Here is a 19318-nt window from a genome sequence, read left to right as displayed (position 1 = left end):
TTGTTAATTTGTTAATTTGTTAATTTGTTAATTTGTTAATTTGTTAATTTGTTAATTTGTTAATTTGTTAATTTGTTAATTTGTTAATTTGTTAATTTGTTAATTTGTTAATTTGTTAATTTGTTAATTTGTTAATTTGTTAATTTGTTAATTTGTTAATTTGTTAATTTGTTAATTTGTTAATTTGTGAATTTGTTAATTTGTTAATTTGTTAATTTGTTAATTTGTTAATTTGTTGATTTGTTAATTTGTTAATTTGTTAATTTGTTAATTTGTTAATTTGTTAATTTGTTAATTTGTTAATTTGTTAATTTGTTGATTTGTTAATTTGTTAATTTGTTAATTTGTTAATTTGTTAATTTGTTAATTTGTTAATTTGTTAATTTGTTAATTTGTTAATTTGTTAATTTGTTAATTTGTTAATTTGTTAATTTGTTAATTTGTTAATTTGTTAATTTGTTAATTTGTTAATTTGTTAATTTGTTAATTTGTTAATTTGTTAATTTGTCAATTTGTTAATTTGAAAAACCCTACTCGAGAACAAGATTTTAATTATTTCAAGTATTTTGAAAGGATTTGCGAAAAGTACAGAACTGCTATTTTTTATTTTTGTTATCCAAAAAGTAACTCCACATTTATATAAAAAATATTTTTTCAAGCAGAAATCGATATTACAAGACTCATACAAAAACAACCAAACAAAAAAGCATTAATTTCTCAATTTTGACGGTCGCGGTCAATGACTGAACCAGAAAAAGCTGGCCCAGAAAAACCTTCACCGACTTGTCAGGCAGAGAGTTACCGTCTGGTGGCAGTTTAGAGAGAGGGAGATGGAAAAAGGTCACATTTTACTCACAGCTGGTTGCCCCCCACACAAACACACGCTCCAACCGTCAAAATCTCAAGACACAATGTGCAATTATCGCCGGTGTCAAAAGTTCGACGGAGTTGTGCTCTGTTGGCGCAATTCTTTTCAAAAAAATAAGATTTTTAGGTCATTTGTCGAATTTGAGAACATGAGAACGGATTCGCTAATTCTAATGTCCACTAATTCAAAAGTATTCGAATTAAAACACACTCAAACGTCAAAAAATCAGTTGTCAAACTGTTTTTTAAATTATAACTCAATCGCCGATTTCTGAGCACGTGGTTTCGTGCTTTTGACAGCTGTCAGTTGTTCCAATATGCTTTGAATCTCCAAAAAATTATCTTCAATCTTCCAAAATGAACATATTTCAAATTAAAAACAACAAAAACAATTAATACTGAAAATTACCGTAAAAATAATAATGTTTAATTTTCCAAATTTCCATCCAATATATTTCACCTTCATTTGACAGTTATTGCAAATTCCACCGGCATAAAGTGGGTAGTCAGCCTCCAATATCTGCCCATTAAACGCTGATCCCACCACAAAATTATCCTCTTGGCATCGCAAAATGTTGCAGCTCGATCAATAACTTATAAGAACGCTACCCGCGCATGGCCTGGCATTAAATTTACATCGTGTGCTTTCAAATTCCTCAAAACATTTGTAATTTATACCGCGGTCATCATCCACAGGTCACAGACAACCAAACCGAAAAGGTTGAAAACCGTTTTGTGACAAACTGTCACTTCAAAGTGACAAAACATTGTGAAGGACTATGACAGCATCTGTCATTTTATTTGTTTATGTTTACAGCTGTAGCAGTGGGGATCATTCGGAAATCACGTCATGCATCATCCAGTGATTGGCTACGACTACGAAATGATTCGTATTTTCATTTTTTGATGGTTTGTACTGGTTTGACGTTTGTTTACAAACAAGGTACACTAAAACCTTGCTAGTTTGACATCTTTCAGTTTGACACTTCAAAATTTCGCTGATTTAATGTCCAACAACCCATGACGGAACCGTCTTCGCCGGGCGGCGCACATCCAACGTAAACAATCGAGTGGAATGGCCTGTGTGTGTATGGAAAAATGGCAATAATTTGCTCACCCAACTTGTTTTGGAGATGTGTTGATGTGTGGGTTGGAGGGGGCACGCGTGTGGGAGTGGGACTGGACTTGATCATTGACAGTCAGTTGTTACTAGCTGGAATGTTATTGGATGCCGCCCGGATTAGAACAAGTGGCTGATGGATTTGGCATCAACAAGTCGGCCTCAAGTGCATTCCGTTTGGGGTTAATTTAGGATGGTTTTGGGATCATGTGATTACATACATACCGAACCGAAATCGAAATATTTTTTAACAACGTGACGTCATTTGACAACTCCCCTTTATTGTTTACATGGTCTTCCATCATTGGCTGGTGCTTGAAGCGATTTGTTTACCTTTTTTTGGCACCATCCGCAAACGTCAAACCATACAAAATTGCTGCCGAAAATTTTCCGGGCGAGATCCGGAAAAGATCCGGCAGCAATTTCTATTGATTTGACGTTTGCTGAGGGTGCTGAAAAGTTTGGTTATGTTCCACTTGCAAAAGTCAATTCTAACCTACAAATTGAGTCTAGTTTGACAGTTCGTCATTTTTAAATTGGACTTTGTCGTTCCAACTGGGCACATGTTGACCCATTTCGACCGTAAACAGTTGACACCTTTCAAACTGTCAAACGAAAAAAAAAGTTACATTTTAATTAGCTTGTTTTTATTTCGTCCAAATTATGCAATAAACTGGAAATTCCGCGTCGATTCCAATGACACAGCAAGTTTTTCGCCAGCCATAAATTGGCGAAGCATACGAGTTTGGCCCCGGTTACACCGGCAAGGGAAAATTTCGCCCCCTTCAAAAATCCCGGCCCGAACCGCAGACTTCACGAATGATTTATATTAATTTCTATGTTTATGACCGAGCATTAGCAGCGTATTAACGGTTGGAAAACGCTTCCGCGGAACCATCAGCCCGGGAGCAGAAAATCTACTCACTCATTCAGTCGTTACAGGGGAGCACCGATAGTTTGACTATGATTTAATTTTCATGAACTGAGATATTTTTTGTTAGACTAAATTTGACATTTTCAAATTTGAAAGGAGTCAAACTAGCAGGGTTCAACTGTGGCTCAAGATTGGAATTCGGACGTTCATAATTTAATCTTCATTTCTCTTACTCCTCCTTTTTTATGGACGTAAATAAGCTCGGCATCCATTCCAAATTTTCCTGACCTTTTGCCGTATCTCAAATCGTCACGGGACGCAAATGGCGCTTTGAGTTGTGTGATGTTGCAATTTTGTGACCTTTCCTCCGGAATGTCGTAACTTTGCCATTACCTGTTGCGATTTTTTAAAAGGAAAATGTTTTGAAGATTTAAAAAGAAGTCTTATTTTTCACAAACTAAATTAATGTAATTAAAAAGATTCGCCTCGACTGAACGCCAACGGAAGTCCGCTCGTCCCACGAAGAATTTTCCTGCGGCTCCAGAGGGAGAGGAAAACAAAAATAAAATAAACCATCACGCGCTCGATCGCTCTTCCTTCTGGGCAGAGATGAAAATTTGCATTTTCCTGTGGAGCTCTAAGCAAACAAACATTGCACGCACACACACACACAAGCGAGAGCGCGGTTTTGGCCGAAAAAGATAAATAACAACAAAATAACCAAGCGAAAATTTAAGGAAAGGTACCTATTTTGGTCAGTTGGACCTATTTTCGTCCTGTCAGCGAGCTTCAACTAAATAATGGATTCAAATACATTAAAATACAGTTCAACCCTAATAATTTGACAGAATGACACTTCAAAGTTTCACTGAAAACTGAAGAACTGCTACTTCAAATTCCACTCGCACAAACAAATGTCCTATTTTGTTCGAGACTATTTTTTTCATGATTTGTAGTAAGGACATCAAAGGTCGTATTTTTTATTGAATTTCGCAACACAAAAGATTTTTTTGAAGATGTTGTTTTAGTTCAGAACTTATAAATGGGTATCGAGAAATGCAAAATAAAGATTTCCACTGTAGAGCAGTTCTCTAGGATTTCAGTCATTCGATTTTTTTGTATTTTTTAATCCGACTGAAACTTGTTTGGTGCCTTCGGTATGCCCAAAGAAGCCATTTTGCATCATTAGTTTGTCCATATAATTTTCCATACAAATTTGGCAGCTGTCCATACAAAAATGATGTATGAAAATTCAAAAATCTGTATCTTTTGAAGAATTTTTTTGATCGATTTGGTGTCTTCGGCAAAGTTGTAGGTATGGATATGGACTACACTGAAAAAAAATGCTACACGGTAAAAAAAATTTTGGTGATTTTTTATTTAAATTTTTGTCACTAAAACTTGATTTGCAAAAAAAACACTATTTTTAATTTTTTTTATTTTTTGATATGTTTTAGAGGACATAAAATGCCAACTTTTCAGAAATTTCCGGGTTGTGCAAAAAATCATTGACCGAGTTATGAATTTTTTAATCAATACTGATATTTTCAAAAAATCGAAATTTTGGTCGCAAAATTTTTCAACTTCATTTTTCGATGTAAAATTGAATTTGCAATCAAAAAGTATTCTCGTGAAATTTTGATAAAGTGCACCGTTTTCAAATTATAGCCATTTTTATGTAACTTTTTTCAAAATAGTCGCAGTTTTTAGTTTTTTTTAAATTAGTGCACATGTTTGTCCACTTTTGAAAAAAAAAATTGTTGATACGACCTTTATTTGCTGAGATATTGCCATGCAACGGTTTAAAAACAGGAAAATTGATGTTTTCTAAGTCTCACCCAAACAGCCCACCATTTTTCAATGTCGATATCTCAGCAACTGATGGTCCGATTTTCAATGTTAAAACATGAAACATTTGTGAAATTTTCCGATCTTTTCGAAAACAATATTTTCAAAATTTTCAAATCAAGACTAACATTTTAAAAAGGCCAAACATTGAATATTACGCCCTTTTAAAATGTTTGTAATACGTAATATTCAATATTTGGCCCTTTTAAAATGTTAGTCTTGATTTAAAATTTTCAAAATATTTTGAAATATTTTTGAGACTTAGTAAACTTCAATTTTCGTGTTTCTTTTTCTTAAAGCGGCTCTATCTCAGCAACCCGAGGTCCAATCTTCAATGTCTCTTAGACAATTTTATAGCAAATTTTTTGAACTTTTCAAAAAAATATTTTTAGAAATGGTCACTCATGGTCACTATTTTTAAAAATTGAAAAACTGCAAATATTTCGCTAAAATCAAACTTTCGGTGGCTATATCTTGAAAACGGAGCCCTTTGTCAAAAAATCTGTAAAGTACTTTTCGATTGCAAATTCAATTTTGCATTGAAAAATAATGTCAAATTTGTTTTTGCATAAAACTTCGATTTTTTCCAAAAATCACTAATTTTTCAAAAATTCATAACTCACCGGCAGATTTTTTGACCATGTTTCTCTATGGCTCAAAAGTTGCGGATTTTTGTCCCCTAAAACATATCAAAAAATCTCGAAAATCAAAAAAATACGTATTTTGGGAAATTGAGTTTTAGTGAAAAAAAAGTTGATAAAAAAATCTCCAATTTTTTTTTCCGTGTACCTATTTTTTTCTCAAATGTCCTCAACAATACCTACAACTTTGCCGAAGACACCAAATTGATCAGAAAATTCACTCAAAAGTTACAGCTGTTTGAATATTTACATACCATTTTTGTATGGACAGCAGCCAAAATTGTATGGAGACTTGTATGGGTGAACCAATGACGCAAAATAGCTTATTTGGTCATAGGAAAGGCCCCCACAAAGTTTGAGTCAAATAAAAAAATACAAAAAATAAAAATGGTCGAAATCGGCCGATTTCGTAGAGAGTTGCTCAGCTAGCAAAATTGTTTGGGCGAAACAAAGGTGCAAAGAGCCTTCTTTTACCACAGGATGGAGGGTTTTCCTAAATGAGCCGAAAAATACAAAAAACAACTCTTTTTCATGATTTACACATGGGTAATTCTCTACCAACTCACACGAAATCGGGAAAAGTTGCCCCGACCCCTCTTCGATTTGCGTGAAACTTTGTCCTAAGGGGTAACTTTTGTCCCTGATCACGAATCCGAGGTCCGTTTTTTGATATCTCGTGACGGAGGGGCAGTACGACCCCTTCCATTTTTGAACATGCGAAAAAAGAGGTGTTTTTCAATAATTTGCAGCCTGAAACGGTGATGAGATAGAAATTTGGTGTCAAAGGGACTTTTATGTAAAATTAGACGCCCGATTTGATGGCGTACTCAGAATTCCGAAAAAACGTATTTTTCATCGAAAAAAACACTAAAAAAGTTTTAAAAATTCTCCCATTTTCCGTTACTCGACTGTAAAAAATTTTGGAACATGTCATTTTATGGGAAATTTAATGTACTTTTCGAATCTACATTGACCCAGAAGGGTCATTTTTTCATTTAGAACATAAATTTTCATTTTAAAATTTCGTGTTTTTTCTAACTTTGCAGGGTTATTTTTGAGAGTGTAACAATGTTCTACAAAGTTGTAGAGCAGACAATCACAAAAATTTTGATATATAGACATAAGGGGTTTGCTTATAAACATCACGAGTTATCGTGATTTTACGAAAAAAAGTTTTGAAAAAGTTACTTTTTGCGTTTCTCTTTATTTCGTCGTCCGTGTCTGTCGCGGGTGACCATGAACGGCCATGATCGATGACGACCAACTTTTTCAAAACTTTTTTTCGTAAAATCGCGATAACTCGTGATGTTTATAAGCAAACCCCTTATGTCTATATATCAAATTTTTTGTAATTGTCTGCTCTACAACTTTGTGGAACATTATTACACTCTAAAAAATAACCCTGCAAAGTTAGAAAAAACACGAAATTTTAAAATGAAAATTTATGTTCTAAATGAAAAAATGACCCTTCTGGGTCAATGTAGATTCGAAAAGTACATTAAATTTCCCATAAAATGACATGTTCCAAAATTTTTTACAGTCGAGTAACGGAAAATGGGAGAATTTTTAAAACTTTTTTAGTGTTTTTTTCGATGAAAAATACGTTTTTTCGGAATTCTGAGTACGCCATCAAATCGGGCGTCTAATTTTACATAAAAGTCCCTTTGACACCAAAATTCTATCGCATCACCGTTTCAGGCTGCAAATTATTGAAAAACACCTCTTTTTTCGCATGTTCAAAAATGGAAGGGTTCGTACCGCCCCTCCGTCACGAGATATCAAAAAACGGACCTTGGATTCGTGATCAGGGACAAAAGTTACCCCTTAGGACAAAGTTTCACGCAAATCGAAGAGGGGTCGGGGCAACTGCTGTGTGAGTTGGCGGAGAATTACCCACATGAAAAAATTAAGCTGAAAATTTTATTATTATCTAAATTCAACATCACGCACACTAATGCGGAAATTTTGGTTAATGATCAAATGCGGTATTTTTTAAATTTAATAGAGCAAAAAAACAATTAAAAAAAGAAGATACCATTTGATATCCAAAGTAAAAAAAATGTCAGGTATTTAAAAAAAATGAGGATACTTGATAATTTCAGAATTCTCACTAAATAAAATAGTTTTTATAATTAAAAACACTACAATTGTGGGTCTTAACACTATAAATACGTTCTTACGTGGTTTATGGATGCCCCCAAAGAAGATATCGTAACATACATAGTAAATCTAAACTATTTCATTGGATCTAGTGACAGCTGTCAAAACCATCTAAAGTTTAAACAAAATATAATCATCAGTTTTTCATCGAAATTGTTACATTTTTTGTGTGGTATTTAGTTGAATCACATCCAATTTCATGACATTTTTTTAAACATTATGGAAATTCGTTCTTTATCAATAAAGAGTTGCCAGTTGGTCAATTTGAAAGATCGTCAAACAATCATTATAACACCACAATTTACGAGTATTAGCTGTCAATCGCACGAATTAACGTTGAAATGTTGAAATATCGATCAAAACCTTGACTCCTGCCCAATGTTGGCCACTCTCCCCTAGTTCCCGCGAATCTTCCGATGCTCTTCAGCTTGAATGAAGCAAAAATCGTGCCCGAGATTAGATTAGTTTGTTTTCACTAGAGACAGTACTTCTACAAGCACCGACGGGCCGAGAACGGATTGGGGGGCTGAAGGTCTGACAAACATCGCGGTTGAGTGATTTACGAACACCACCAGCCAGTCAAAGTCAGCCCAAGTCAACGCGGGAAGGGTTGCCAGTTGCGAGTTGGGTGGTGTTGGTGGAGGAGGATTGATGGATTTGAGAGCGTCGAGAAATTCGCGATGTGTGTCAGTCTCCTGAGTTGAGGTGAATTAATTTGGCGGGAAAGTAGGTCGGGGGTCGTGGCCGAACTATTGGGGTTGTACTGTTCACTCATAAATTATTTCAATCATTCAATATCATTTCAAAACTCAGTTTGAAAATTTAATAGTGTACTTTTGACATTTTAAACACTAATAGACAAACAAATGAAGAGCTTATTTACCAAACCCAGCCCACAGTAATTACCCCTATTATTAAGTGTGTCTTCAAAATATGCAAAACCCCGCCCGTTTTCCCTTGTGGTCATCGGAATTCCCTCCGTGCCAACAACACCGTTTTGACAGGTTCGAATTTTTCAGGCAGGCAAAGCCCGCCACTGACACTGGGCTGGGCCTGCCAAACATAATTGGCATCGTGCGGACGCTGACAAAAGCCGCTGACGACGCCGTTGCTGGCCCACTGCCAGCCTTCAATGGTGGTAGAGGATATCTTCTGGTTGGGTTGGGGACGATTTGGCCGGGGGACGTGTGAATGAGAGTACTTTTTGATGACTTCAGTGCAAAAATCGGATATTTTCGACCCCGGCACCTCTCACACAGGGAATTCTCTGGAAAGTTAAACAATATAGATTTAAAAAATAAATCGTGAAAATTTATCATATTTTGTTTTTTCAACTGTGGTTTTTTATCTTTGGTTTCTCCAATTTCACGTCAAATATTATCGAAGATCTGGCATCCCTCAAAAAAATAATTTCGTTCAAGTTAAAAGAGGAAATGGAATATAGAGATTTTTTGCAAAAAATCAAATAATAAAGAAAAAACGATAAAAAATACCTTAAAACTATTTCTGATCACACCTTTATATTTAAATTATAAAAAAATATAGCGAGACGACAATATATATCAACTAAAATGGTCCTCCTGGACGAGCTCCCAAGGATGAAACTAGGAGAGTAATTCTTTAGAATTTATCAAAATTGTTCGGAATTCTGTATTTATTTATTCAAATGGAAACTTGTCCGAGCTATGTCAAAAGAAGCCTTTTTGCATTATAACTTTTTCCATAAAGGGTCCATATTTTTTTTTTTTGAGCTGGTAATACAAAATGGGCATGTGAGAATATTCGAAAATATGTACTTGAGAAGGGATTTTATGATCGATTTGGTATCTTCGGCAAAGTTGTAGGTTGTGATTGGGACCTTCAGAAAAAAATAAATATTTCCCGTTTTTTTATTTGCCTTTGTATCATTAAGCGTTGTATTTCCAATGCACGTATTTTAGAATTTTCGAAAATGTCTAATTTTGGATTCTTTGGACAGTTTTTCACTAGGAGAAGATAAAATAAATTTCTAAATAATACATTTTATTAGTTTTTGAAACACATTTCAAAGAATACCCTTCATATTTATAGGCACTTTCAGAAGTACAATTTTCGAATAAAATGTGAAAACTTTTGAATAAACCACAAATTTAGTTTAAAATGCAACATAAATCAATATTGTTAAAAACAAAATTAGTTAAAAAAATAAAGGAAAAATTCTATTTTTTTATTATTTTACCTAAAGTTTATATTGTACGATCAGTTCCTAACTGGACTCGGTCGTTGGAAACGACCGACGAAATAGGCGGCGGGTCTGATGCGGGACTACAAATGTCAAAACCTCTCCCCCCTCACTTCTGGTACGTTCGTTTGAAGAGCCAGTGCGGCACTGAGTTTTAATAAACATCGAATATTTTCAAAAATTCAAGAGATTTTTTAATCAACCCAAACATGCTAAAAATGATTCTATAAGCTGGGGAATGTATTTTTAATTGATTTCAGCTGATTGCACTTAATTTAAATTTTGAAGTCATTTGAAAAAAAAAAAATTTGGGCCAACTTTAAAAAGGGGGAGACAAAAAACTTTAAATAAAATTTGTACCTGCCTTGACATACAAAACAAATACAAAAAAACTTATTTAACTTGCAATGGCCTTTGCTTGCTTCATAAATTACATATGTTACGTTTTTCAATATTTTCAATTTATCAAAAAATTAGATCAACAGCGGTATTTTCAAATAATATTGACACGATAAATTTCGAAGCACAATAATGAGAAGGAAATCTTCAAATTAAAAAAGAGATTTCGACGCAAAAAAAAGTAGGAAATACAATTTTAAGTAAATAAAAGCAAATAAAAAACATACTGGGACCGGCCCATGGCTTAATGGCTACGACTCCCGCGTCATAAGCGGAAGGTTCCGGGTTCGATTCCCGACCGGTCTCCTTGAAATTATTCGACTATAATTGAACTTTGAACATGAACAAAAAATGCATGGATTCAGGTGGGATTCGAACTTACACCTTTGGATTGGTAGTCAGATGCTCTAGCCACTCGGCCACCGAGGGGTTGACACCCATTGAGTGAATTAATCCGTAGTGGTGAAATAATGTCACAAGGTCATTTACTATATAATACAACTATCCCTTCCCCAACGATTCCCCTACACACACTACACACCATATTCTATAAATAACTCGAAGTGGTTGGTACGGTATGTCCTCACTTCTTCTTCTTCCCCTGATGATTCCATGGAATGTGGGTTCCGTTCATAGAATCTGTCTCTTGCGGTTAATGCAACGCAGTAGGCCGGGCCGCTTTAGTGAGTGTAATACATATCGGGGGTTCTCGAAAGTACTGCAATCATTAATAATGACAAGAAAGAACTTGAGGCGTAATCTAACCATAAGTTCTTCCCGGATGCTTTCTTCGGACTGGCTGCGCTTGTGTTCGATTAGATTAGATTAGAAAAGCAAATAAAAAACATACAATTCTATGTAAAGTTTATGGATTATTCACAAACTACTTGAAAACTTAAAAAAAATCCTAATTCCATTTTCAAATTCCAGACTTTTCCGGAAACTCAAATAATGGGTATTTGTTATCTAAAGAATGATTTGAAACAAAAAACTCTTTGAAAAAATTCACTTTCAACCATCGAAAAAATATTCAAATGAATTACAGTCCAGACTCGATTATCGGAAATTTCGATTATCCGAAGGTTTGTATGGGACTTCCGATAATCGAATCATGGCCAAACAAAAATTTAATGTTTTTTTTTTTATTTTTTTCATCTAATTCGAGTTCTGCGACATCATTTTTGTCATATTTAAATGTTTGTTTGCCTTTTAAATTTAAAATGCATTTTTTTAGTCTTTTATCGACGCCATCTTGGATTTTGAAATTCCAAATCATTTTAGAGTAGTTTATGAGTCAATACCTAAGCTAAACTATCAAAAATAGACATATTTTTTTCCGTGGTTCGATTATCCAAAGTGAAATTTATCCGAGGCCTTCGGATAATCGAGTCTGGACTGTATAACAAATCAAACTGTTGACAACTTTCGTAAAATCAAAAACTTGATTATTTTTGTTCAGTTGGTTAAAAATGATTTTATCAAAGTTCCGCTTTTAATTTTGTAAATTTTTATATTGGATTTTATAATCAATTTTGATTGAAATAGTTGTCAGTATTAGACAGTTTTAATTTTTTTTCAATGGGAAATTCAGTTTGGTAAGTTCAGTAAGTTTTTTTTTGCTATTTCAATATTTTTTCATGTTTTCAAAACGAAAATAACTCATGTGAGTTAATTCATGTTTGATATAGAAAAATAAAAAAATCCTTTGTTTCATAAAAAAATAATGAATATCTGTATCAAATGCATCCAATATTTATTAGGAATTTTAATGTCTTAAATAACCGCTTCATTCTCAAATAGATTGAAATAGTGAAAGGAACCTTAAATTTAATGTAAGTTCCTAAGGAAGAATTGAGTGAATTTAAATTGAAAATTGTACAAAATATCAAAATATTTATTAAGATATCGAAAATAATTTCCAAAAGAGTTTGGAGTGTGGCTTGGGATTCCCGACATTTTCCAACTTTTTGATAATAAATCACAAATTCCTGACTTTTTCCCGATTTTTTGCGGATTTTGGCGAATTCCTAACTTTTTCTCGACATTCCCGACTTGAGTGGCCACCCTTTATTTTAGTGGATAAACAAACTTGTTGAATTTAACCTGGACAATGGTCAAACTCTTCCCCCTTCCACTGAGGTGTCCACGTAGATTGTGGATGGTCCCTGATACCATAAATGATTTTTTCTGAATAATTATTTTTTTATGAAAGTGGACGAATTTATTCAGTTTTCTATCCTTTAATGATTTCTTTTACATTTCAACGAAACTATTTTTTTAAATTATACCTTGCTTGTTATACTTTCAAAATGGGTCGATTTCTGCCAACTTACAATGTTTTTTTTTAAAGGGCAGCTGCATTGATTTTTTTTGTGAAATGTGGTACTTGCAAAAAAAATGGACCCAGATCTACTACTCGAAATAGGTGATTAGATGGAAAATTATCTTCAAAAGGACCGTGGTGCTCAAAATGAAAAATTCTTTATTTATTTTTCTGAAATTTTTGTCATATTATAAGCACAGATAAACAGACGTTAATTTTATTAAAATGCATTGAAACATCACAAATGTAAAATCGGCCAGGCCTACTGCCCAAAATTTAACGCAGAGAGAGTTCATTGTTTATGATTTTTAAAGGTTTCATGATTTTTGAAACTTAAAAAAATAAGAAAAATTACCCTAAATCTTAGCTTTTTATGAAAGTAAGAAAAATCAGGTTTCGCTGAAAGTATTTTTCCATACAACAATTGATTGTTTTATTTTGCAGTTGATTTTTTCCGTTTCCACCAAAATCTTTCAATTCATTGCATTGATTTTTTTGTTTAAAGTTTGTTAAATGCACTTTTTTCAAGTAACTGTGGCTGTGTATTTAAATTATGATAAGATGAAAAAATATAAAAAATATAAAACAAACCAAAGCAAATGGTGGAAGGAAGTAACAAAAATATAAATAAACAATAAAAAACAAATAAAAACATAACTTAACAAAAATAATATTTAAATAAATATGTAAATGCAAAAATTAAGAAGAAAAAACAAAATACAAAAACTTAAGTTCAGTAACCCTTAGTAAAATTGTAGAACAAAAGTTGCTCTAACTGATTGCAGGAATGCAGGAACAAACCTCAAACGGGAAAACACTCCTGATTTTCCCAGAGAATTCCGCTGAACCACTAAATTAAAATTAAACCATGTGTGCATGTGTGTAGTACCATCGATAGCTCATAAATATTTCTCCCCCTTCGACAGGTGAATCAGCCGGCGGCCCGGCTGCTGTGGCCACCACTGCAATGAGAGCGGCAGCAACGTCCGGAGCAGCAGGAACACCATCAGCAGATTCAACGTTGTGGCCACGCCAGCACCAGCAGTTTGTGGCGGTGGCCAAAAGATGGAGCAAAGTGCGCAATTCGAGCTAGCTAGAAGAGCTCCCAGCGCGGGCAAGAAACCTTGGACTAAAACAAGTATTAGTAGTTTGTAATTTAGTTTTTTTGGAGGTGCAATTCGTAAAGCAACCGATTTGTGCAAATTTTACCGCTGCGATTTGAAGTTAATTTTTGTCTTTATTTTGTTGGTTGGAGTCACCGCGAAAAAGTGCAATTTTTTGGGCACACACACGTTTTGGGTGCAAATTTGTATTTGTAGAGTATAAAAAAAGGAAGAAAAACGAATTAGTTTGTCGGAGCAGCGAGGCACTCACTTGCGAAAGTGGAACGATTTTTGGCGCGCCCTGGTTTGGTCCAGTAGAAAATGATATTTACTGGAGCCCATGGTCGACGAAGAGCTGGAAATGGACAAAGCAACAGTCAGCGCTCTGCCAGAAGTGCCCGGGCGGCACCCGAGGTAAGGACGATTTTTTTAGCTGAAACTCAAATTTTACTCACAAAGTCTTAAATTTAAAAAAAACTTGTAAGAAGAGAACAATTTGGCCAAATAGCTTTGAGCTCATAAAAAAAAATATTCAAAAACTCAATTTAGGAAGCCACGATGGAAAACTCTCATTAAAAATTTTCTGATGAAAAAGCTCAGGTTTTAAATACTCATGGTAAAACGCTCAAATTGAAGAAAAAAAACACTGGTTAAAACACAAAGTCTGTTAAATAATTCATGTAAAATTCCAGATAAAAAATAATTGAGATAAAATTCCAGATGGTAAAACTCAAACTGTTAAAACTCAAGTTGATAAATCAAATTTGAATTAAACTAAAAAAAAATCTTAAGAAAACCTTATGTTGCTCTAACTCAAGTTAGGAAAAACTAAAGTTGAAAAAAAACAACATGGAAAAACTCTGGAAAGAAAGGTGAAGAATTAATATACTGGCTGAACTCACCAACTCTCAAATTGCAAAAAATAAGGTTAAAAAAATGAATTGCCGAAATTAATCTCAGGATTAAAAATCACATTCAAAACAAATCAAGTGTAACATCTCAACTTGTTAAATCTAAAAAAACACTTTAATAGAATCTAGATGAACAACTCTTACTAAAAACAGTTATAAAATGAAAAAAAATCTTAAAACCAATCAACATGATACGAATAACCAAAGTTAAACACTGAAAAAATCTTAATTTAATAAAAAAGAAGGTAACTTTTTTACTTTTGATGTAAAACTAAAGACAAAAAATATTTAAAATGATTAAATTAAAAAAAAATCTAAAATTACAAAAAGTTATGCAATAAACTCTATTTAAGAAATTTTAAGCAAAAAAATCAAGATGAAAAACTGTTGAAAAGATTTACAACTACCCGAACAGACAGTAATAACTAAATTCATGCCATTTCAATAACAAATACTGTTAAAATAACAGAAAGTGTTATGGAATAATCATGAAAAATCCATTTTTGCATAAGAGTCCAATAACAGTTTATGTTATCATAACAAAAATTGTTATTGGTCTGATATTGATTGACAGCAAAAACAACTTGAGAATAACATTTTTTGTTATGGAAGAATAACTCCAAACGTTATTGGGATGATCGGATTAGTTGTTAAAATAACAAAAAATAATAACAAAGATTTGTTCGAAAAATAACGTAAAATGTTATTAGTCTGTTATTACAATAACAATCCAATAACAAAAAAATCATAACGGCGAATAACAAATCTTGTTATAAATAACATAAAATGTTATTGGGTTAGTATTTTCAAATAACAAAGAATGTTATTCCCAAGTTATTTCCGTCTGCTCGGGTAAAATAAAAATTAAGTTAAATTAAACAGTTAAACAAATTTAATAACTTTTGTACGAATACTAAAGTTAAAAAAACACAACTTAAACTTCACTGATGTTTAAAATCTCATGTTAATAAAATAACAGGTAGAAACAACACAACTTGATTGAGTTTAAATTTATAAAAAAAAACTAACTTAATCCACCTTTGTGGTTGATGCCTTCCTCACTTTTTACCAAAAATGGGTATATGAGTGGTTTCATCATTTTTTTAGATCCAGAAAAAATAACACAATGTATAACTTATGTGGTCATAACTCGAGAAAGGGTTGTCAGATCTTCAATGTTTTGGACTCATTGGAAAAGTCTTTCAATTACCTAACCAACTATGGGTCGGATGATGGATCCGGACATAGTTTACATACATTTAAGTGAGATCCGGCTTCAAAAAAGTACATAAATATAACTTAAGTGGTCATAACTCGAGACAGGGTTGCCAGATCTTCAATGTTTTGTACTCATTGGAAAGGCCTTTCAATCACCTTACCAACGATGGGTCGGGTGATGGATCCGGACATAGTTTACATACATTTAAGTGAGATCCGGCTTCAAAAAAGTACATAAATATCACTTAAGTGGTCATAACTCGAGACAGGGTTGCCAGATCTTCAATGTTTTGGACTCGTTGGAAAGGTCTTTTGATAACCTAACCAACAATAGGTCGGATAGTGGATCCGGACATAGTTTACATACATTTAAGTGAGATCCGGCTTCAAAAAAGTACATAAATATCACTTAAGTGGTCATAACTCGAGACAGGGTTGCCAGATCTTCAATGTCTTGGACTCATTGGAAAGGTCTTTCAATTACCTAACCAACGATGGGTCGGATGATGGATCCGGACATAGTTTACATACATTTAAGTGAGATCCGGCTTCAAAAAAGTACATAAATATAACTTAAGTGGTCATAACTCGAGACAGGGTTGCCAGATCTTCAATGTTTTGTACTCATTGGAAAGGCCTTTCAATCACCTTACCAACGATGGGTCGGGTGATGGATCCGGACATAGTTTACATACATTTAAGTGAGATCCGGCTTCAAAAAAGTACATAAATATCACTTAAGTGGTCATAACTCGAGACAGGGTTGCCAGATCTTCAATGTTTTGGACTCGTTGGAAAGGTCTTTTGATAACCTAACCAACAATAGGTCGGATAGTGGATCCGGACATAGTTTACATACATTTAAGTGAGATCCGGCTTCAAAAAAGTACATAAATATCACTTAACTGGTCATAACTCGAGACAGGGTTGCCAGATCTTCAATGTCTTGGACTCATTGGAAAGGCCTTTCAATTACCTAATCAACGATGGGTCGGATAATGGATCCATTCATAGTTTACATACATTTAAGTGAGATCCGGCTTCAAAAAAGTACATAAATATCACTTAAGTGGTCATAACTCGAGACAGGGTTGCCAGATCTTCAATGTCTTAGACTCATTGGAAAGGTCTTTCAATTACCTAACCAACTATGGGTTGGATGATGGATCCAGACATAGTTTACATACATTTAAGTGCGATCCGGTTTCAAAAAAGTACATAAATGTCACTTAAGTGGTCATAACTCGAGACAGGGTTGCCAGATCTTCAATGTCTTGGACTCATTGGAAAGGCCTTTCAATAACCTAATCAACGATGGGTCGGATGATGGATCCGGACATCGTTTACATGCATATAATTGAAATCCGGGTATTTGTGAAAAAACATTTTTATGCATAACTTTTGAACTACTTATCGAAACTTCAAACAATTCAATTGCGATGTATGGGACCCTAAACCAAGTCGAATGCATTTAGTTCGATCAAAATCGGTTCAGCCAGTGCTGAGAAAACTCAGTGAGAATTTTGGTCACATACATACATACACACACACATACACACACACATACACACACACATACACACACACATACACACACACAGACATTTGTTCAGTTTTCGATTCTGAGTAGATATGTATACATGAAGGTGGGTCTAGGAGCTTTTAATAGAAAGTTCATTTTTAGAGCAGGATTATAGCCTTACCTCAGTGAGGAAGGCAAAACTATGATGTAAAACAAACACAAGTTGAAAAAAAAGCTTTTAAATCCTGAAAACAAATCGACTCGAAGTAAGCAAACTTAACTAAAAAAAACCAATTTGATCAAAAGTAAATTTAAACAATAAACTAAAAGAAAAGTTAGAAAATATATTTCAAAATTAAAAAAAAACTTAACCAATTTTATACAATGATTTTAATTTGATTTTAATGATAAAATTCATCAAAACTCAAGATGAACATTTGGAAAACTCAATCTAAACAAATGATTTCCATTCACTTTAATTCATAAAAAAAACTCCACTTGATATGACTCCACAAGTTGAGAAAACCCATTGAATTGAAAAAAAAACAAAATAAAAAAACTCAGATTGTTAAATTTAGGCTAAAAAAGAAGAACTTGATAAAATTCATGTTGAACAAGCTCAAAATGAAAAAAACACAAGTTAATATCAAATATTGAAGCTAAAGTTAAAAGCTCTCTGGCAGATGCAACAAAAAATGAAAAAAAAAACTCGTGTGGAAAAATGAACCCAGATCTAAAGAAACTCAGAATGAAAAACACAAGTTGATGGATATCTAGTTTAAAGAGAACGTAAGCTGATAAAGTTAAATTCGATGAATCACAAATTGACAAAATTCAACAGAAAAAACGAACTTATGTTAAAAAATTTCTTTATGTAAAACAAACCTGAGTTGAAAAAAAAAATGAAATAAAATCCTAATTCTCAAAACAAATCAACTTAAAATAAATTAACAAAAATAAAAAAAAACAGCTTGATTAAAACTAAACAAAACTCACGACAAAAAAAATAATTCAATTTTTTTATGATTCCGCAAATTGAAAAAATATATAAAAAGCTCATGTTGATAAAACAATAGGAGAAAAAACATAACTTGATAAAATTCAAGTTGATCGAACACAAGATGTTAAAACCACGGACGAGTGGTGAAGCCGGTTTTCTTTTACTTCTTCTTGACGCAAACCTGCGCAAGCGAGATGTGTCAAAATCTTCGCGCCACGTGGTTTCAAACGTAAACAAAGCAAAAAAAAACTGTTTCTAGTACCAAACAAGTGCTGAATATTTTAATCAATTATTTCATAAGACATTTTGAGAAATCATGCTTAATCGTTCGATGCTACTTCGACAACTTGAATGTAGATGGTGCTAGAGATAGTTTGCTTCAGAAATTTGAAGAAAAATTGTTCCTGGTGTCATGTCCGATCGTCCGTGTTAAAACCTCTGTTGGTAGAGCTCATGAATGAATAAAACATGTTGAAAAATAAAACAATAATTTACAACACAAGCAGAACAAACTTCAGCTTGAAACAAGAATCTGGTTCATTTTCCCGAAAAACGTTTTGTCGAATGGACATTTCACCGAAAGCTTTTATTCTGCTTACAAAATTCAATAGACTTGATTTCAATTGAGTTTTTATTGGATAAGCTGAAAAATCTGATGAAACTGTCAAAAAATGTGTGCTAGTTTTCAATAAAACTTACCGGAAATAGCTGGTCATTATTGGTAGAATGCAAATATCAAATCAATTTCATTAAATAAATCTTTTTTTTCTGTGTTTAATGAATTGCTAATGTCTGAATTAATTTTGAGATAAACAAATTCAAATCTCTTTTAATTTTTACTGTAAATCATTTGATGAAATGACCTTCAGAGGCAGGTCTTTTGGAGAGTTGTCTCGCACCCAATGAAACTGAAATTGATTAAGATCAGGTTTAACAAAATCGAGTTGAAACAACTCAAGTCAATAAATCCAATGAATAAAACACAACTTAATCTTGTTAATCTTGTAAAAAACCGTACCTAGGGGAAATATACCTATCTTCGTCATATGGAGAGTTTAATGCTCGATTAAAGCTCCAAAAATACTATTTAGGCTATAAACTTACCTGCAAC

At 33.3% G+C, this 19318-nt stretch overlaps 1 protein-coding gene across 4 annotated transcripts in view; it reads left to right on the top strand.

The window, feature by feature from the left end:
- Positions 1 to 19318, top strand: part of LOC120422439 (putative protein kinase C delta type homolog) — a 134726-nt gene that overhangs the window by 33099 nt on the left and 82309 nt on the right. For all 4 annotated transcript variants that reach the window (XM_039585878.2, XM_039585879.2, XM_052709109.1 and 1 more), the window contains one exon: positions 13380 to 13970. In XM_039585878.2, coding sequence (XP_039441812.1) covers positions 13878 to 13970 — 93 coding nt within the window. In that variant the 5' untranslated portion in view covers positions 13380 to 13877. Of the gene's footprint in view, positions 1 to 13379; positions 13971 to 19318 lie in introns of those variants that run through there.

This window comes from Culex pipiens, chromosome 1 (genome assembly GCF_016801865.2).
Source record: "Culex pipiens pallens isolate TS chromosome 1, TS_CPP_V2, whole genome shotgun sequence".
In the NCBI taxonomy this organism is placed as follows: Eukaryota; Metazoa; Arthropoda; class Insecta; order Diptera; family Culicidae; genus Culex; species Culex pipiens.
This window is presented reverse-complemented; position numbering and strand designations above follow the sequence as displayed.